The sequence below is a fragment of the Pseudopipra pipra genome, chromosome 5 (genome assembly GCF_036250125.1).
Source record: "Pseudopipra pipra isolate bDixPip1 chromosome 5, bDixPip1.hap1, whole genome shotgun sequence".
NCBI classification, from domain to species: domain Eukaryota; kingdom Metazoa; phylum Chordata; class Aves; order Passeriformes; family Pipridae; genus Pseudopipra; species Pseudopipra pipra.
This window is the reverse complement of record NC_087553.1, coordinates 15,897,627-15,919,488: the sequence shown is the minus strand read 5'-3', so window position 1 is coordinate 15,919,488 and position 21,862 is coordinate 15,897,627. Positions and strand designations below refer to the sequence as shown.

Below are 21,862 nucleotides of genomic sequence, written 5' to 3'. Positions count from 1 at the left end.
TAGCTACCCTAAGTGAACTGTTTCCAAATATTTAAACTACTTCTCAGAGACCAAGTACAGACAAAACAGGGTTCACTTCAAGTGCAAGATTTTGGACCTTTTTCCTCTATATTAAAGCTCTATTTCCTCTAAAACTAAGTTTACTGAAGGTAGCTGTACCCTACTTGCAACAAAACCTCAAAGTAATTTTTTATCTCTCTCATTTTAATTATATGCATTCCAGTAGGTTAAATGAAGGTCATTTTGCAGTTAGTTCATCCACAATCAAATATACTGGCATTAAAATTCAGGTCTGTCATCTTGTTTCCTCTCAATATGAAAGGACATTTCGTATTTGCATGACTAGAACAACAATTTGGAAGAACATTTCCTACTGCTATAAACCAAAAATATTTCTGTACCTGTGCATGAAAAGCTCTTTAAAAAAAATATAGTGACCACTTTTAAACCAATAAACTAGAGCAATCTAGTCTGCTTACATCATTTGGACTCCCAAATACTTCTCTCATTAATTATATTCTGGTTTGCTTGAATTCAATTAAAAGCAAAAAAAAGATATACTATAAAACTTCAATCTGATGCACATATTTAATAGGAATAAATGGAGCAAGACATGGGCCCATGAACAAAGCAGACACAAAATACTATTTAAAACAGTATTATTAAATATAATCGACGCAGCTGCATTTCTTAGACTGCAGCACTATTCCTGGCTGTGGCACAACTTGGAATAAACAGTATTGACAAACACTCAAGTCATGGCTATGGAAGAGCAACAACAGCTGCATAACTACATGAATGAATGGGGTCCGATAATATAAAACTCCTAATTTATCTAATGGCTAGAATTTATAATAAGTGTGCTGGCTTTGTTTTTGAAAGGCTTAAAATCTTGTTATTGATTGCCCATTTCTATTTATCCATTAGCAGATTTCTAAAATATTTTTCTTAGGAAGAACACATGTTCTCTTGTTAACTTTGCTGCAGAGAATTTGTTTCAGAGACATAGGAAATGGTGCAGAAAGGCTACTCAGATAAGTAATGTTTACACATAACTGGCAAAAACATCTTAGTTTACTGAACAATACTGGCAAAAGTTCTATAAAAATGAACTACACCAAAAAATAACAGCTTTATTTTTCTCTCATTCTCCTGAAGTAAACAAAACTTTCTTGACACCTCAAAAAATTGCTTCCCTCCTTAACTCTAAGATGAACTCAGGACTGATGCAAAATCCTTCAAGATGCATTTTCCCATTAAGTGATACACAGATTGTTGTATCCACTACAAAATGACCCTGCGTGATTCTAGTTTCTATATGTGATTTTGATGGACTCCAGTGTATTTGGTTTGCATGGCCAGGTTTCGGTAGCTGTGGGGGCCACAGGGGTGGCTTCTGTGAGACGCTGTCAGAAGCTTCCCCCACGTCCAACAGAGCCAATACCAGCCAGCTCCAGGACAGACCTGCTGGCCAAGGCCAAGTCAATCCGAGAAGGTGGTGGCATGTCTGTGATAACACACTGAAGAAGGAAAGAAGACTTATTGCACAGATGTAACGGCTCTCAGAGAAGAAAGGAGAATATGTGAGAGGAACAACCCTGCAGACACCAAGGCTAATGAAGAAGGAGGGGGAGGAGGCGCTCCAGGCACCGGAACTGAGATTCCTGCTCAGCTCGTGGTGCAGACCAAGGTGAAGCAGCCGTCCCCCTGCAGCCCATGGAGGTCAGTGGGGGTGCAAAAATCCACCTGCAGCTCATGGAGGAGACCCACACTGGGGCAGGTGGATGCCCAAAAGAAGGCTGTGACCCCATGGGAAGCCTGTGCTGGAGCAGGACCTGGGGGCCCGTGAGGAAAGAAGCCCTTGCTAGAACAGCTTTGCTGGCAGGACTTGTGGCCCTGTGGGGCACCCATGCTGGAGCAGCCTATTCTTGAAGGACTGCACCCCATGGAAAAGTGACGCCTCGTTGGAGCAGCTCGTGAAGAACTGTAGCCCATGGGAAGGACTCACAAGGGAGAAGTTCAAGGAGAACTGTCTCCTGTGGGAGGGACCCCCACACTGGAGCAGGGGAAGGACTCCTCTCCCTGAGAAGCAGCAGAAGCAACATGTGATGAACTGACCATAACCTCCATTCCCGTCTCCCTGTTCTGGGGGGAAGGAGTCAGAGCCCGAGAATGAGGGAAGGGTGGGGGGAAGGTGTTTTTAAGTCTTGGTTTACTTATCGTTATCCTGCTCTGATTTTGATTGGTAATAAATTCAATTAATATCCCCAAGTCAAGTCTGTTTTGCCCATTGTGGTAATCAGTTTGTGATCTCTCCCTGCCCTTATCTCAACTCATGAGTCTTTTGTTGTATTTTCTCTGCCCTGTCCAGGGGTACAGGGGAGAGTGATAGAGTGGCTTTGGTGGGTACCTGGCATCCAGCCAGGGTCAAACTACCATATCTAGTTTTCTATGAGTAATTCGTGTTTCTGTTGTATCAGCACTGTGTCTCAGAATCCAATTCCCTGAACAGCATCATGATATTAGTCTTCTAAACTCACTCTTTTTCTTTTAACTTTTAGGATGAACAAAGTTCCTATTGCATGTCACTTCTAAAAGACATCAGTCCAGAGTTGCTTTGAATTCAAGATTTCTGGAATGCAGTGACTCTGTTATGATCAACTTCAGCAGAATCATCGATATTACCAAGAAGACCACAAAAAAGGATGGTTTGTGGTGGTTTGAGTCAATATATATATTGTCTTTATATCCATATATACGAAGTATATATAGATATTTATACATATATATATATAAAATATGCACATATAAAGTATTTATATATACATAGGTTGACCTATGTAGCTTTTAAAGGATACATACTTATGGACAGAAACAGGTTAAGAAGGGACATTTACTTCTACTCTGCATGCATTATTGGTCAGCATTTACTGCACGAACATGGAGTTCCCATCTTTCCACAAATTCCTGCAGAGCTAGAACTCCAGAGGTCCTGAACATCCTCCCCGCCACTCCTGCCTCGAAGCTGGTCTGTCAAATACTCCAATTCAAAAATAGTGCCAAAACCTCCCAGCTCAAATGCAGCAATACTTTTGAAAAATAAGTCAGAAATTACAGAATCATAAGGGATTTACAGAACATTTGTATTTCAATAACAAGCTTTTACCCTACGGTTTTCCTTCTGACAAATACAGTTCTTTCAAGGTGCACCGTTTCTCTCAGAAGTCTGAGATGAAGAACAACTTTCGTAACAAAAATATTTGAGACTACTTACCTTGTGGCTTTGGATTTGAAGCTGAACGTGGGGATTGTTTGACTGGCACGCTTCCATTTATTCCCTGAGCCGCTTCATTGCGTACATTCTGCTCAACTAGTCTGGTTGTGGCACTCGCTGTACAAGTTCTAGACAATATTAAGGACTTTGGACAGATGCTGCTGCCTGAAAAATACACACAAAAAACCTGAGAGTAAGAAACAGGATTAAATACAGGATATTACGAATACAAACACATTTATTAGAGTGCTAACACTTCTCTACAGAGAAAATTAAAATATTCATCTTCCTTTTAAGGGTGTCTCATCCTAAAAACACATTTTACCTTTCACTGAAATTTATTATGTGGTTTAAACCTTGAAGAGGTTTTAAAAAATATTTGGATATTAAAAAATACTTTCACCATGACTAGCCTAAGCTCTTCTATAGGAAGATTACAATCTCCAACAGAGATATTTTTTCTCATCTGAATTGTCAATGTGCTTGTTCAACAGAACTGTAGAAAAACCAGCATTTTTGTTTGGCTATTCTACTTCTGCATTCCAAGTGTGCACAAAATGCTATACATTCAAAATTTTATTTTATTAATGATGGTAGGATCCAAAATTATGCAATTTTTGTTGGTAGGAAAAGGCCCCTGTTTTAAGTATTACGGAAAAAAAATAGAGCAAAGCACAAATCCAGCCAACTCTTTCCTAGCAGAATGGAATTTATTCCGATTAATAGGATCTGAAGAAATCTGCTATTGGTAAGAAATCTGGAAGAAAACATAAAGGAAGGCATATTCAAACAATAGAAACTGTCATAAAAGCACTTATTAGAATGTGATTACTGAAGTCTGTTGCTTTGGAGTGTGAAAGCAATTGGTTCCTTAAACACAACCAAAAACTTCAAATAATAATATGAAGGACCTTGAGATGTCACTTTGGTCAATATTCATTCAACTCTGAATCAAAAAAAATCCACAACTTTTTTGTGGGAGGAACAAGGGAAAGGAAGAAAGCCCACTGTTGTCATAATTATTTTCATTTAAAAACATTATTAGGGTAAATGTTGGGCACCTCAATTTATTGCTATTATTTGTCACCATTTTACCTTTTCTTGGCTTTACTGGGGTTTTCTTTGCACATTTCTATAAAAGACAAATCCAAAACTCATTTAACCGTTTCATAAGTTGATCCTCTGATGCCTTCTGAACAACTGGTCTGCACAGTTTGGACACTACGATCTAATCCAACTCCCTCTCCCATGCCAAAATCCACCATATCAAGCCATTCCTAGCCAAGCCTCTTCTTTGTATAGCAATGGAAAGAGACACCATAGCTATTGCTCTGTGCTGCTCAGTGATTCTTCAGCCTTCTGTGGATTCCAACAATATTTTCGAGTATTTATTCTTTACTTCTTAGAAGCTTATTTTTCCTATTAAACACTGAGGTGCACCCAGAGGCTGCCTCTATTAACATGGAGGCTTGCAGAGGTCCATGGTGAGGTCAGCAATCCATACTAAAAAAGCACCAGTACTTGGATGACAATGCATGCACAACATCCACAGCTGCAACATGGCATTTTTCCCTCTTCCATTTCATTCGGTTAGCAAGGAATCTTCCAGGAACATAAGGGTGGCTACTTCCAGAATGATGAGGATAATCTAGCAAGGTCCACCATGTACAGAAACTTTTCAGACATCTGCAATCTGAGGCAGAAATTCCTCTTTCCTTGGGTATCGCCCCCATACACAAAAAGTCATATTGTACTACAGCAGTGGGAGCTCTGTCCCACATCATTCCTCAATGCCTAAGAAGGTATTTTCAGTGCCATATCTGTCTCCCCTATGGAGGCAGGAGTACTGGAAGCTCTGAGAAAGATCAAGGTGATGATACAGAAAGTTGCACCAGCAAGTTTTCCTGGTCTCCATCAAAGAGCTGACAGGCTGAATTTCCTTTTCCCACAGAATCCCATACCATACTGTAGCAGTTTACACTCTAATTGAGGAATCCTAAATTCAGAAACTCATTTAAGAAGAGTAACTCCTGTGGGATCGGTACGATGCACAAATTGGGTAGGCAATTGCACATAATTTATAAATCTACATTCAGATCACACTTATAACTTTGCAACGAGGGTGAAAGCGTGAAGTCTTAGACCTTTCTGAAAACTAATTTGCTTGCATATTTGACATCTAATGTGCTCCAAAATCTCCAGCTCCCAGAGTGCAGCTCAGTAAGGGGCACAGCTGCTGTCAACTGCTCAGGCCAAGGCTAAAAATGTCCATCGAAGTGGTAATTTATTTATTAAAAGGATTTCCTAATGAAATGAGAAACTTCTGGGGTCAGAATAGGAACTTATTTTACACCCACAACTTTATCAAGCTGCTTACTCCTATTTAAGGTTATTGCTCACAATCACTTTAAGCCGAGGCTGTCGCAGAGCTGCTGCTGAGAACAGGCCACTCTGTGGTCAGCCACTTGTCCTCCCCTCCTTCCAGCTTCTGCTTCTGGCTACTCCTTCCCCTGTGCCAGCAGCAGCACTTCAGCCACACAGTGAGATGAAGAGCAGAAACAATGCAGCTGAAATCTGGACTATATTTTGAGTCGGTTTAACCCCACAGTCACCCCAGCATTGCTGCTCACACACAGGAACAGCCAGGAATATGGCTGGGAAGGGACAGGACAGCTCCTCTCAGCAGCAGCCCTTACTTAGATCTGCCTGATGAGATAATTTAAATGCGACTCCAGTTCCTCAAGCAGATATTTAGACTTCAATTCCACTTGGTTTACAGGTGCACGCACACAGCCTTAATACAAAGTCCAGCAAAACCAGAACAGCTGAAAACAAACCTTTGATGCAAAAACATTAGATGGCCTTAAGAATCAGTTTTGTCAGCATCACATATCCCCACTAGACTTGGTAATATTAGTTACATTCAGTGGGCAAAAGCCATTTTGTAAAGCTTGTGCACTGTAATACAAAACTGTAACACAAGCAACAGAAAGAGTGTTTCTCTGTAAGGGGATCTTTTGCAACTGCTTACAGAAAACAAAAGCTTCAAGAAGTGTTACGACCCGAGAACCTGCTCTGGCTTCACACCAACAACTCAGCACATGGGGGTGTGGGGAAACAGGAAGTTTTCAAATTAATTATTGTTGTACAAGCCATTAAACATATTATCCATCCTCTCTGGAAGCCGTATTTTCTGGAGATGGACACGCTGCAGACATTTAACATATATTTCAAGCTAGTGATTCTGTTAATTGTGTCACATCCTCAAGCCATGTAAAGCTCGAATGGAAAAAGGTAATGGAAATCTAGCCAGAGCATACTCCTATGCAAAACTGAGCAGTCAAATTCTCTGGACAAAAAGCATCATTTAACATCTGTGCAAGTCTGAGCCCTGGTTTCTTTACAGTGAACAATATCACCCTCCAGGTGATGTAGACAAGAAAATTGTGGCAGAAATACAAATTTCTGGTGAAAATGCCTGTATCTAGTGTATTGTATGCAAGTGTATTATAAGGCCATAATATATTTTGTTATAACAAAAGCCCAAACCACGTAAAATTCAGCCCATTACAAAACGTCAAATACTTGCTCCACAATCAGCAGCATACACTGCAGTAGGGCTTCTCAATTCTCTCCACCTGAGTAAGGAGTAACACAGTCCACCGTTATAAAATACAGTTGTTGCCCTGTAAATAGAACATAAAATCCCATTTGATTTGCAAAAAAGGCAGACGTGCTGCAAAAACCTGCAGCTTTTACTGGGCTAAAGTAAATTCCTATTAGGATTATTTCTGACCTGGTTAAAGAAGCACTTGCATATTTCTTCTATTCCTACGCATTATAACAACTGAGAAATTTCACCTGAGGTCAGAAATGCAGTGCACAACAAAATACTACCAGCCAGTAACTGTGTTGACTGGTACATGATTAATACCCCCATCTTGTAATCAAGAATGACTAAATACGCTGAAGAGGAGAGAAAGGGGGGAAAAAACTTAAGTAAATTTAAAATGGGGGCAGGCAAGAACATAAGAGAGAGAGAGGTAATAAATAACTAACAGAAAAGAGAAATAAACACCACAAACTTGATAAGCACTTAATTATTTTCCTTATCATTTGCGAGGAAATGAGAAGCTAGAATGCTTACAAACACGCTTGCATCTGCAAGAATGTTTGAAGCTAGGTAATGCATTATCTATTTTTTCATAGCATTCCAATTAGAAATAACTTGTAGCCATGAACATTTAGACAAACATAATCAGCCAGCTTGAAATGCCAGTAACATGAGAAAATGGCTTATTTATATTCACAAAGGTTACACTAATGTTTTAGTATTGGATAGATCCTTCATCAGCAGTTTCATAAACCAGTCTCAACACCTTTAAGTCTTCTGTTATATTTATTTTTATTCCCACTTATAAGCACACAGCACATCTATACTGCTCCATTTTACTGTCTAATTTTACTGCCATTGTGATCCCTGTCTAATTTTACTGCCATTGTGATCCCTGTCTAATTTTACTGCCATTGTGATCCCTGTCTAATTTTACTGCCATTGTGATCCCTCTTCTGATCATACATTCTGAATGAAAGAAATCCAGTATTTCTGGATGTAAACAAAGTCTACAGGAAAAGGATTTGTCTCTTGTGACAAGACAAAATTCAAGTATCAAAATTACTTCTCTTAAAATTATACAGTTATGTATACCTCGTGTTAAGTCCCAAAACACCTGACATAATGGCTGTGGTCTTGATGTTCTACTGCTACATCTTTTCATGTAACATCAATACAAAGCTTCATGCTTCCTATCCATGCCTGGGCATAGGTGGGGGTTCAGCTAATACACTCTCTACCAAAGTACTGGTTTAGGCACAGTAACCGAGCCATACAATCTCCTGATCAGCTCAGGAGAGTGTTAAGTAGCATTGACCCTTCCAGAGATGAATTCGGCCCATCCACTTACTCACCAAACACTACAGGAGCTGTAGCAAGGAACAGAACAAGAGTGAGCAACAGCTTCCTGACCACAAACAAGAAGGCAGAAAGTGACCTCTCCCCCATGCAGTTATATCTGCACATGTGTTGAGGCCTGAGCAGGAAATGCAGTAGATTGAGTCACAAATTTTGCCCACAGTTGTGCTCAAACCTGCCCTCAAAACTAAGTTTCTATTAACTAGGTACCTACCCTTCATTGGTTTATCCTTTTTGTGAGAGGACCCAACATGCTACTAAGATGCTTATACTGCTGATGTACAACCAAACACATGTCAATAACGACTGGACTAAGCTCAAACTATCTGAAAATTAGGAGTATGGAGGAGGAGAGTTGAAAGTCTGGAGGTCCAAGTTTCTCTCACCAAAAAAAATAAATCTACCTTCCTCAAATTTCTGTTAAATGCTATCCTTTCAAGTTAAATACAGATTTGTGTCTTGAAGTATATTCACCTCTCCCACTGCAGTGGTGATAGAGTTGTGAATGGTTTGCAGCTGCAGAACAGTACAAAAATTTTATACTGATATTCTGTTTCACACAGATGAGCTCTAAAGGCCAAACATCAGTCCAGCCTTTACTGTGGTGAGCCACTGCTGAGATACTGCAAATAGCTGATAACCCAACACTGCAAAAAGAGGAAAAAATAGCTTTTGCTGAAGTCAGGAGGGCGGTCTCACCAAAGAAATTAGTTTTCTTTCTGCAAGAAGGTTCTGGCCAGAAAAATAAGTGGCAAATAACAGACAGTTTAGAATTATCTTTGAAAAATGGAATCTTGGCAAAGTGTAGGGGACAGATCAGGTTCTATTAAAGGATTACTTCAGATACATATGCTGACAAAATGCAAAAAGGTAGGGTTTTTTTCTTGCAGAGCTATTCTCCAGACACAGGCAAAAACATTCTAAGATCAACAGAAGACCATTTTCTGGGAATAAAAAAGATGCAAAGCATATAAGGCTCTTATTCTCACTGCACACGAACATTAACAGAACTACCAAACAAATATTACCCTCAATTTCATAACATTTAATGTGTGAAGTAAATAAATCTTCAAGTAAATATGACAGGTATAAATTGTAGATTGCAAAAAGTCTGCTTTTATGTGAATGCACTCACAACATCTGATGGTGAAGTTAAACAGGAAACATTACTGAACTTAAAACTGGCAGGCCAACCACCACACAATACTTGCCAAAAACTAGAAAATATTTAACTTCTTGGTAGATATGCTACATTACATAGTAACAGAGAGTAGAGGTTTCCAAACTTTGGTATCCATAACACTCAGTATGTGAACCACTTGCAGCAACACACAGAGCAGTAACACAGAAGGAGAACCGAAACAAACTTCAGCAAGTTCAGCTGTGCACAACACACAAAAGATATTGTAAAAGAAGAAACCATTTTTGAAACAGTTTCATTTCTAATAAACTCAAGGAGGATATGCAGGGCATCAGGGACAGAACCAAACACTAAGTAGAAACATTGTCATATCTGCTTGGTCTAAGATAAGACAATACTGCATTTGTTTGGTTTGTAGGTATTCACGAGACTCGAGCATTCAGTATTGCCTTTCCTGTGTTTTGTCAAGGTTTATAGTTGTTCTGACTGGAGGAAACCATGCATCTTTCCTATGGTAAATTTCATTTTTAGGCTGAAATACAGCTTATAGTAATTGCTACTAAAAAAATAGAGTTCGCCATGCCACCAGCTATGGATGCCATTACATTTAAGTAGGATATCTATTGAAGGTAACTTCCTCAAGTCCCAGCTTTGACAGGATATTAACAGAACAAGATTTATCAATTATCCCCCGATCGCAGTCTCAGCATACTGTGTGTCATGCAAAGTAAGGGACTGAATGATGAATTCCACATTCACTACAGATGTCCTGCCAATGCTGGCTGCAGCAAACAGACCCAGTGTGCCTTAGAATGTTGTCCTGTCTGGCTCTGATCTTTGTTCTTTTGGCTCTGGTCTAACAGTCAATTCCATGCAGGCAAACCTGGGCATCTGTTGTGATTCTTATTAAAATGAGTCAGCAATCAATGGAATTATCTTTCAACATTTGTTTAAATTTTGGATTAGCACAATAATATAACGTGCATTGCTGATGCTGTTCCAATAAAACAAAAAGCACTGTACAGGACTTCAAATGGCTGTGGTTTGAAAGTAGTAGTTTATGACTGAGGTCCTCCAATAAAACCACAGTATTTCTTACACTAATTTCTTATGAGTCTTCTATACTCAGGGACAGTGGCTTTGCTAATGGTGGTTGTTCCTCAACTATTTAATGAATAATGGAGGTTTCTTAAATGAACAGAGAAGTGTTCAAACCACATCTCCAGACATACGAAGGGAGAGCTCTGAGTATGAGGAGTTCTGTTTACAGGAATAAAGCACTGCTCTTTCCACTACTTGGTTCCTGTACTACAGTGCATTCCCTCAAACCTTTATTTTCACTTTCATCTTTGAATATATTATCAAGCCCAAAATCTAAAGAGAAAATACGCATTAATGTTCTTTTACTTGTAAAGACTTTTCATGGCTTGTGTTTCACAAAATAATCACAGAATCACAGAAGCTGAAGAGTTGGAAGGGATCCACAAGGATCATTGAGTTCAACCCTTAGTCCCACACAGGACACCCCAAGAATCACACCATGGGCCTGGAAGCATTGTTCTTCTTGAACTCTGTCAGGCTTGGTGCTGTAACCACTTCTCTGGAGAGCCTGTTCCAGTGCCCAACCACTCTCGGGGTGAAGAACCTTTTTCTGATATCCAACCTAAACCTCCCCTGACACAACTTCAGGCCATTCTCCCAGGTCCTGTCACAGGTCACCACAGAGAAGAGATCAGTGCCTGCCCCTCCTCTTCCCCTCACTAGATGTTGTAACTGCAATGAGGTCTCCCCTCAGTCTCCTCCAGGCTGAACAGACCAAGTGACCTCAGCCCCTCCTCATAACAGCTTCCCCTCAAGGCCCTTCACCATCTCCCTTGCCCTTCTTTGGACACTCTCTAAGAGCTTAATATCTTTTCTATATTGCAGTGCCCAAAACTGCACACAATATTCAAGGTGAGGCCGCCCCAGCGCAGAGCAGGACAATCCCCTCCCTCAACCAGCTGGTGATGCTTTGCCTGACGCCCCCCAGGACATGGTTGGCCCTCCTGGCTGCCAGGGCACTGCTGACTCATATTCAACTTGCCATTGAACAGGACCCCCAGGTCCCTTTCCCAGCACTGCTTTCCAGCATCTCAAAATGTCAATATCTCTCCACCGTTTTGGACAATATTTTTCTCTTTGCTTTTATTAAGACAACAAGACCTACAAGTGACTCCAGCTCCTGACCCTACAACCACGTACCATGTAGCTTAGAACCACAAGGCTCAAACCCACAAAACAAAAAACACCATGAAAGAAAATGGGTACAATAAGTAGCAGCAGCTTCATCGGTCCAGGATTAGGCAGGTAAGTTGACCCTGTTGCCCACGACAGCTACCCTGCTGTTACTGCTTCATTTCTGTAACAGGTAACTCTTCGGGTAATTCCTCCCTCCTTGTCAGCATCGCCTTTTCCCCCTTCCATAACATACAGTGGCAACTTTCAGCTCACAAACTCCTTCTCACATGACTGTATTTCACAAAGTTGCAGGAGAGTCCTGAATACATACGTCACCTTCTTCCCTCATTGTGATAATGGGAACATTGGTGAGCCCTGTATCCAAGGGTCGCTTCTGCCCCTCTCCTTCCCCCAAGCCCTTTACAGCTTCCTACATATTTGATGAAGGAAGGGATTGAGGAAGTTTTATGTGGCTTTCTTGAGTTCCAACTGAATTAATAGCTGATTTGATTATGAATCCTAGCACAAGATATACACCTCCACCGAGTTTTCCTAAAATTATTTTTTCATTTGAGTTTTCTGTGTAGAGCTGTGTGAAGTGAGCAATGTCCCTTCGACTATTGTTTAAAGTAACACTGAAATTTTTCCCTAAGTTTTTAATTGTCACCAGCATATTTTGCACAGATGGTAATCATTATTTTCCAAATGTCCCAAGCTCCTATTTACTAAACAAGACACCCCATTTGTATAAGCAGATTTACTGATCACAGAAGAATCACTTGTCTGGCCAAGGGTTGTAGCACCAAGCCTTGTGTTTCTTTCACTTTATTTGTCAAGTTTTAAGATGATTTATTTGTCTTTTTCCTTTTTATCATATATCGGATGACACATGCTGGGCAGCACAGTCTAACGTCATATTAAGGAGAGCACCTGCAATACTGGAGTCAAGTGAATGAAAAATGCAGCTATCTCATAAAAACCACTGGAATAATTCAAGACAATACATTAGCATTTACTTACCAGGCAAGTGCAGTGATTACTCAGACAATAACAAAGACCTCCCCTTCCATAATTCATAAGACATTATAAAATAATGGTGTGTACAGATAAATTTGATCTAACTACAAATTTCACTATTTTGCTCAGTATACATTGCTTCTGAACTTCTTTAACCAGTCAGTCACTGACACTTCATCTTGTTCTCTGCCCAGTTATCTGTACAGGTCATCTCAACTCAGAGCTACCTGGGAAACTATCCATATGCTTTGAGACATGAAATTAGCTACTTCTGTAGATAAAACAACTAAAGGAAAGCATTTTTAGAAACAGGATGCTAAAACAACCCAAAGCAAAAAGCCCCCACAGACCCAAAGGGGGGAAAAAATAAAATACCTAATTACAGAAGGTCGAAACAGTAACTGATGTTTTATTTCAGAAGATTTGAGCAGTTGTATAAATACACACACTCAGAGCATTCAAATAATTTAAAGATATAAGTACATAATATAGTATATTCAAAATGCAGAACAGCCAAAAGATCCAAACAGAAGCCAATTATTCAACACAAGCCCATAAAATTATCACTGATAGATGGAAACTGTTTCCCTCATCCAACTGCTGAGGCAGTCCATGTGTCCCGCCAGCATCTGACAAGCCAAAGCTCATCCAGCAGCCAGCTGTCACGGACACAAGTTGTTCCACCCACTTCCCTCCCTCCTCCTGGCTGCCTGCTCCCACCACTTTCTGTGCACTAGTGTTGGCATGCATCTACCCTCAGGATGCGGTCTGGAAAAGTTAAGCCATCAGAAATGTAATCCTGCCAAAAAAATTAAGCAGCCAGTTTCATGCATTCATTCACCTTAGATGCACTGAAGCCTGGGCAAAGATGCAAAAGTATTGATAGTCAAAGGACGACAAGACTTCCTTTCCAGAAGCAAGTAGCCACTAGATAATATTGATTTTGTTGAATCATATCTCAAGGGGGTTGCAGCAAACGGTAGGGAAGGAAAGGGAAAAAAAATTAATCAAAAAACTATTATCTAAAAATGGATGGCTTGAAATATGCCCTAATTATAGAAAAGGCAGCAGGGTATTAACTGCACAATAGCATGACAACAGGCTACCAGGCACTACTCCCTGTTACATGAAAGATTACAAGAAAATATAAAACCATGCACTTCATGATCAAGAGCAAAGCGCGGGTGGAAAGGAACACTCGGCCCTTCAGAGCGGCACCAGCGGTGCAGCTGTGCGGCACCCCGGCTGCTCCATGGTGAATGCCTTTCCTCCCCCAGGCCCGGGGCAGCCAGCCTGCTGTCAGGCTCCCCGAGCACTTCAGTCTCCCTGCCAAGTAATTAACAACCATCATCTACGAAAGAGAAAAACAAGCAGTTCCCTGGGAATGCTCGCTGCACCAAACCAGAAATATAAAGAACCCAAAGCTGGACACTTCACAAGAATTCAAGTGCTTCCTGCTTTTGACCTGGTTGAGGGAAAAAAAGTGAAGAATAGCCACAAAAAGCCTCATTTAAGTATATTTAGAGCCTTCCTGTGAAATCATTCAAGAAGGACCTTCCGCGTCCAGTCCCTTTAAAACCTACCACAGTCATGCCAGCTTTTACGCTGTCTCTTTTCCGTAAGGAACAAGAGACCAATCACCATTTCACACTTACTCATCGGTTTGTAATCATCCCTTACGTGAGAAAACCAAATACTAGTTGTCTGAAACCCAAATGGGGAAAAACCCCTTGGCCCTAGATTGCCAGAGATGACCACGGTTTGGGCTGTCCACAGAATTCACCCCAGACTAACAGACCTGCACACGAATATTCAAGTTGCCTCTTGAAAATTATACATATGAAACAGCTTTACACTTAATGCTATGAACTGGCTGAGATTCAAATTCAGAACTATTCTGCTGTTTGGTCCTCCCTCCTCTCTATTCTAGACTCCCATTTAAAAATGTCCTTTTTTTTTTTTTTTTTTACAGAAGAAGAACAACTGTATTATGAATTTTGCATGTAATTTCTTAAAACTTGTTGAGAATTCAAATATTTTTTGATGTAGACTTGGATGAATATTTACCATACTGTTCTTAAAAGCTTAATACTCATAAATATATATCTTTGAGTGTGCAAATGGATAGGAAATGTATTACAAAAAAAAGCAGTCATGCAATGCAAAAATACATTAAACACAACTACACCTCAGGAAGAGAAATAATTTTGTAATGGCTCCAGTATCATCCAACACATCTCAAGGATGTGCAACCTTTCACTTTGCAAACATTTCAGAACGAAAATGTTTGAAAGTCCCAGGACAAACCAAAAAAAACTCTTCTCCCACTCAAACCTCAGCTACCCCAGACAGAGCAAGACAGCCCTCCACCAAAACGAGAAAGTTTCATTCTCTTCATCCCTCCACATCCCCGTAGCTCCCACTGCTCACTTCTTACCAGCTCCAGGGCTTCTTGTGTTTCTCTCCAGGCCAGTGTAACCCCCTGCACCTCACAGCAAGTCGATGTGGGCTTTAGCACCAGTTTTGTGCCATGGGAGCGAGCTGAACTGCTTCATCTGTGAGACCAAAAGTCTGGGAAAGTCCCAGGGAGGGACTGGGCAGCCTCTTGGCAGCAGCTGCCCACTGGATCACTCGAGCTGCTCACAGATCTTCAGCTCAACAAAATGTTGCTGACTCCTATGCAATATTTACTGTTTTCCTTAGAGCCTCATTTTTGGCATCAGAAGAAAGAGCATCAAAACATTCACTAAAAGTGGATAGCTTGCATGTTGGGGAAGAAAGTTTTCCAAAACAGAGCAAATAAAATCTACAAAATTACTCTTAAAAAGCAACATTTGTTTAAGGTTAAACATTTAATGTTTTTTATAATACAAGATTTGGCAGTACTACAATCCCTCTCTACCTCACGTGACCTAAACCAGCTGCTGCCTCCCCTTCTTTTTCTTTCCTTTGTTTTTTTTAGTGACAGGTCATGACTGTAAGGGCTTTTTCACAAGCAAGCAAGAGCACTCATAACGTGTTAAAAAATTTATGGCAATCTAAGGGACAGTTTCCTAACTAACTGTCCTTCTTAAGGTCAAGCATTTACTGTTAAACTGTAAGAAACACACAGGCACTAAATTTCCAAACTCTTAACAATAAAGAACTTTAATCCTTCTGTTTTATAGTAATTATAAACCCAGGGCAGAAGGGAAGAGATAGGGAAGAGGAACATTCCATAAATATTTTGAATTTTTAGTAAAGACTCAACAAATTCACTGGGTTTACAAGCGATGATGTAAACCAATAGACTGTCTGTCTCTGTTTATATAGCACCTACCACATAAAAGACTAACATAAGACTCAGTGCTGCAGTCACAAAGCAAAGCATAGAGATGGCACTAATGAAAACACTGAAGTCCATTGTTGACTTCTGGGTCACGGTATCAATGGACCCTTCAAAACAACATTGCTGGAAATCAGTTTTCCTTATAGTGAAAACTAATATTGTATGTACACATATATATATAAATCTATAAAGTTCTAGTCTTCAAAAATGTCCAGAGAAGGTACATTCTACATATTTTCCATATTTGTTATGGGCCTCTAGTACTTGGAAAAACTGCTTTGCTCGGGTACCTGGACACACTTAACTGCTCATTGTGATAACAGTGAATAAAGTGCCACGTGAATTTATACCTTCCCATAGACACTGTCCCTCCAGGCATGCCACTCCCCTCTCACCCGCTCCCAGCACTGGAAGGATTTCTTTCCCTTTCTGACTGGGGGCAGCCAGTGCTTCAGCAAGCAACTCACTGCTTCTCTCAGATACTGTTTAGGGGAGTCCAGGGATATTTGTCCACTCAATCTCAAACTTACACAGATTGGAACTACTGCTGTCAGCACTTCTCTGCACACTGTCTATATCCATAGGTCTCCTACACCATTCTGTTCTGAGAAGGTGACATTAGGAGGTATCTATATGCTATTCCACAGGCTGGTAAAAGCTCATAAACTCTTACCCTTCAAGCCAGGTATTTGCACCACAGTCTGTTCCTGCACTAACTGCTTTCATACAGCTTCTAACTGGACACTTGGAAATACACTGCCTGGAAAATACCACAATAGTATAATCTATGTCACCTTAAAGCATACACAAATATACCTGTACTTCACGTAGTTAATCTCAAAAAAAATAAAAAATAAAAATAAAAAAAAAAATCAAAGATCACAGCTTCACCATTGTATTTCTATAGTTGACATTCAGACTGCCACTGTTAGATGTAAGAACACTGTAGGCCTCAGCCTCTGTAAACTGAAAGTAAGCCAAGGGGCAAGAGGAAAGATGAGTTATACTACCAAGAATAGTAGTTATGGCACCACATTATACTTCCTGAAAAATCCATAAGGGTTTATTTTCTCATTTACAGGAAAAGAATATGCATTACATATCCTACAAAACAGCTCTTACGAAATAGATCAATGAAAAAAGTTTCCTACATCCACATGTAGATTCAGCAAAATGACACATAAAGAGCGGGAGGAAAGGTATGATTCCCATCCTTTTGGTTGATTATTAAAAGCTGGAGGGAGAAGGGCAGTTTCAAACCTCATCATAAGACAAATAAGGAGCCAACAGAATTATATGAAAACAAGTATTCTTTGATCCCAAGAAAAATCAGATGCCCAAAAGTACTGAATTTAGGAGAGCTCGGGTAGAACTATTTGCATGCACCTACTCCAAGCTTCTCTAGCAAATCTCAATCTCACTCAACCAGTGACTCCCTTTCCTCTCTTTAGTCTCAGAGGGCTTTCCAGAGAGGGAGACCAGTATTCTAAACCCAAACTTCTCACAGATCAGTTTCATCCATCTCTCTGTGGAAAACTCTAACTCAGAATATTTACTGTCTTATATTAAGCTGTTAGGGTTGGGTATGCCTTTTGATTGAACTTACCCTAAGCTGAATGTTTTCCAGAACCAAAAAATGTACTCATAAATAAAGCAGTATTTTCAACAGTATGCTTTAAAACTCATGAATATATAATGGAAAAAAACAAAACCCTTCACTGGATGGTGCAATAAAAGAAAGAATTCTTTAATTCTGGAAGCCAATTCTATACATTAATCGTGGCATAAGCATCAGTCAAATGGATTATTTTAACAGCATACAGGTTGAGTAGAAGTCACAAGTGTGCACCTACTTCCTAAAAGAATGCAAGATATAAATCTTAGAGCCAATGCTTACTTATAGAAATGTCCCATAGAAATCTATGAACAGAGGTCAATGAATCTGGCAAATAAGCCAGGAACTGAAACCACTTATAAACACCACAAAACTGATCTGCTTTTAAGGAAGTCTTGAGCTGATGAAAGCAGCAGCAAAACAATCCACAAGCAGCAGAGTTCTTGGTGTGGCAGATGTATAGACAATCGGTTCAGGAGACTTCAAGCTCATTTACTGAGAATAAGAGGAAAAAGCCACCAGAGCATTCCAGCTGTATTGCATCATAAAGCAGCTGATGTTCACCGGCTTATTTACTTCAAACTAGAAAGTTTAACTCTTGGTGTCTCTGGACACAAACGTACCCCAGAGTCTTGAAGAGATTAAAGTTTAACAGAAGGAACCTGTTCAGTCTTACCTGGTTCAGAAGACATCGTTTGCAAATATAATCCAGTACCACTGCAGCAGAAATTGATTTTGCAATGGTAATAACCCTAGGAGAGGCTCACATTTATCCTATTTACAAGCCCTGTAAGTTGTTAGAAAGGACTTCTCCCCAGATGTTTGGTATACGCTGACAGTTTACATGCTGGGTCTTTCAATTACACTATGCTCCTCCTCCTTGAAGGCGAGCCTGTTTTGAGAGGAAAAACGTAAGCATGCGAACCAGTCCGCTTAGAGAAGAGAGTGAACTCTGTTCACGAGTAAAGAGGAAAAACAAAGAAATCAGCTTATGTAACCTACAAACTGCTGGAGAAAGGAGGAGGAGGGACTACAGTAAGTTGTTTTGTCTAATACTTCAGCTACTATGAAAGTTTTGTCACTATTAGTTGCATTACTGTTTGAAATTAAAGCAGTATCAGGGTTAAAGGACAAGTTAGTACTCTTTCTGTTTGGTGCTTTGTTCTCCCTTTTTATTGCATGATGCTCATTTTGAATCATCTTTTGCACTTCCTAATCTCTATTTAAATTTATGCCTAGAATGAAAAACATACAACACACAGGATATCAGAGCAGTGACCAAAGGAGTCTGCATTAAAGAATTGTTGTGAAAACATTAGTTTATTTGGCACAGATTAAAATCAACTAAAATAATTTAAAATCAATTTTTAAGTGGCATGAACTAGATATTGTGCCCCAGGGTACAATACAAAGATATTAGAGTGAATTATGAACTGTGAAAATGCACATTTTTAAAAAGCAAAAGGATTAACTGAAAAGGGAAGTTACTGCAAGTAACATTCTTTTTTTTTCAGAGCTCCCACACCATGTGATCCCTGGCTGGCACACTTTCATCTCAGCAGGAGAAAAACTGGGATTTAAATCCAGCCCTGTCAATTTGGATAATGTGAATCAGAATATAGCAGCCAGCTTGCCATTTGCTCCAGCTGAGGTCATCTTCAACCTCTGCATTGGTCCAAACCACATCACCAGCCACTTGTGGTCCGCACATTCAAGGCTGTGCAGGAGCTCAGCGCTGCAGAACTGCTTTGAAGGACAAGTACCAAGGGTTACAGGGAACACACTTGCAAAACAATCCATGAATATCTGTTTTTCACCCAGGGGACAGCCCTCTGGAACAGGACAGCTAATTATTTCCTTTCTATTACAGATGTTGAATGGCAGGGGGTACTGCCAAAAAAGGGAAAAAAACCCCCAAGTACTCCTCCAGTTATTTCAGCACTTCGGTCTGTTTTGTTCTTGAGATGAGCAGATACAAGCTCCCTGTATATGCATTTGAAATCTAAATGGAACCCATTTTTACCACTTTGGCCAAGATTTGCAAGTGTTGTTTTTGTTTTTAAAGTGTTGTTTTATTTTTACACTGCTGGGCTAGGAAGATGCATTTCCCCATGCTTGATACTCCTAGCCAGTAATCCCAGGCTCCTTAAAGACACATGCAAATTTTGTTCATCCAGGCCATCATCACATCATTAAAACAAAAAAAATAACATTAGCTGAGTTTCATAACCAACTAAGAGAACTCCAATGCATAGGTTATATTTCTGTTTTGAAGTTCACCTCCAGGACTTCAAAGGTTGCCCCCCTTGCTTGGGCTTGCAAATGAAGTACGTCTACAAAAGAACACTTTATCTCTCCAGGAAAGACTTGGTTGAGAAGATAAATTTTCTGCTCAGTTTTCCATATTTGGAACAAATCATTTTCCTCACGACCCTGTTTTGTCCATCTGCCAGTGAGGGCTTTGTCAGCCTTTCTTCAGCCTGGTGTACTCTTTCCAGCCCAGGAAAACCATTGATAATGCCTATCATACAAGGATGTGACAGACTTTAAATTCAGATGGGATCAGCAATATAGTTTTCACTTTTCACACAAGCAACACAGTGGGTTGGAAAACTCGAAGACAATTGGCTACAAAAGCAATTGGTTCAGATATGCAGCTACATAAATGGTTACTGACCACTGCAAACAAAGAGGAGTGAAGGGATCACACAAGGAAAAGGAGGGGCCAGACAAGAAATCAAGTCTCCCCTCTGGGGAAAGGTATATAATAACTGTTAGAAACTTTCAACATGACATGTGGGAGGGATGACATCTGAGCTACCAAGACACTCTTCTCCCTCAGTCCTTGCCATAGGGACAAAGCAGAGAACAGGCAAGGAGTCAGAGCTCCAACCAGCCATGGACTGCACAGGCAACCCCCCCAACCCACCACAGCCCATGAAGAGTCACCACAGTTCTGCTGCCACTCAAGGAGAGAGAAGGAATTTTACACACACGAAGGAAACTGGGGATTTTATTTCATTTCCAGAAGTAACAACATTAAAACAGCTGTAAAGAAGTCACCACTGCCAATCTTTAAAACACATGCTTAACCTGTTCTCTTTTTAGAAAAGGTAAAAAAGATTAATTGTTTTATCTCTATTTGATTAGCTAGCCAATAAGGGGATTTGGGAGAGGTTAAAACTGTTAGAATGAGAACATCTCATTAACCTATTCCTCTGGTTTCACATGTGTTCCATCCCCAACTTTGCTTACTCTTAAGAGTAGAAACATGCAAACTGCACAACAGTTAAAGTGGCAAGTATTAGTTGAAAACTCATCAACAATAGGTGCAGCTGTGCCTTACCTGTCACCAAAATATGCCTGTGAACTTTGAAGAAAAGTTAATTAAAAAATAAAGTTAGTTTAATTAATTTTCTCTAAAAAGCAGATGAAGAGGAATGGAGAACAACTAGTTAAATAAAATGTTGTCATTAGTGTGTAATTAAAACCATACTACTAAAATCAGTAGTTGCTGTCATTTAGTATGAATGGAATAACTACACCAACTAAACCCAGTATGTTTTCAGTCCTTACACAGCAGACTAGTTCTATGAAACTATCTTATCTCACATCAACATTATTGCCTCATGTACCACTTTATTACCACCAATAATTAAAAGTTTTTACAGACATCTGACAGTAAATAGACAGTACTTACTTTCTTTTCCTAGCACCTTTCAAACTAAGCACCACAAGCTTTCTCTCAGTACTTTCCCCATTTTGCAGATAAAGAGACTCAAATTATATACATAAATAATTTGAATATTCTTAATGCGATGAAGGAAGTTAAGAAGGAAGTCACATGAGTGCTGTTAGGAGACCTGGAAAGCTGAACTAAGTATTACAGAGCTACACGGGCATCATGTCACAGTGACACACACAGCCCCCAAACCAAATCAGTTCATGTGACAGTGAATCACAGTCCAGCATTCAGAGTGGCTGTGGTGGGCTGTCTCCTCCTTACTGCAGGCTCACTTCAGGCACCAAGTGTTTGAAGAGGTTTGCTGAGGATGCTGCATCAGGACATGATACACAGTTTGTGCAAGCCAGTGACTGCCTCATCCAAAGGATCAGTAACCAACCTGTCACCCTGACACAGAATACAGAATGAGCACTTCTGAATCTCCATATGAAAATATCTCCCACCTTTTTTTTTCCCATGTGGAAGACCTTTAGACATCTCAATGAGTCGAAGAGAGGAAGGCCCCTTTCACAGGACTCTCATACAGTAGTTGTGGTTGACTCACACTGACCTA

At 40.1% G+C, this 21,862-nt stretch overlaps 1 protein-coding gene and 1 long non-coding RNA gene across 7 annotated transcripts in view; one reads left to right on the top strand and one right to left on the bottom strand.

Moving 5' to 3' along the window:
• Positions 1–21,862, bottom strand: part of FGD4 (FYVE, RhoGEF and PH domain containing 4) — a 111,635-nt gene that overhangs the window by 39,156 nt on the left and 50,617 nt on the right. For 4 of the 6 annotated variants that reach the window (XM_064654670.1, XM_064654674.1, XM_064654673.1 and 1 more), the window contains one exon: positions 3,275–3,439. In XM_064654670.1, the coding sequence (XP_064510740.1) occupies positions 3,275–3,439 (165 nt within the window). Of the gene's footprint in view, positions 1–3,274; positions 3,440–15,058; positions 15,194–18,240; positions 18,398–21,862 lie in introns of those variants that run through there. The other 2 variants (XM_064654672.1, XM_064654675.1) reach the window with 2 other exon arrangements.
• On the top strand, positions 18,502–19,594 carry LOC135414193 (uncharacterized). The gene is made up of 2 exons (XR_010430617.1): positions 18,502–18,599; positions 19,079–19,594. It is a non-coding gene; the product is annotated as an uncharacterized LOC135414193 (long non-coding RNA).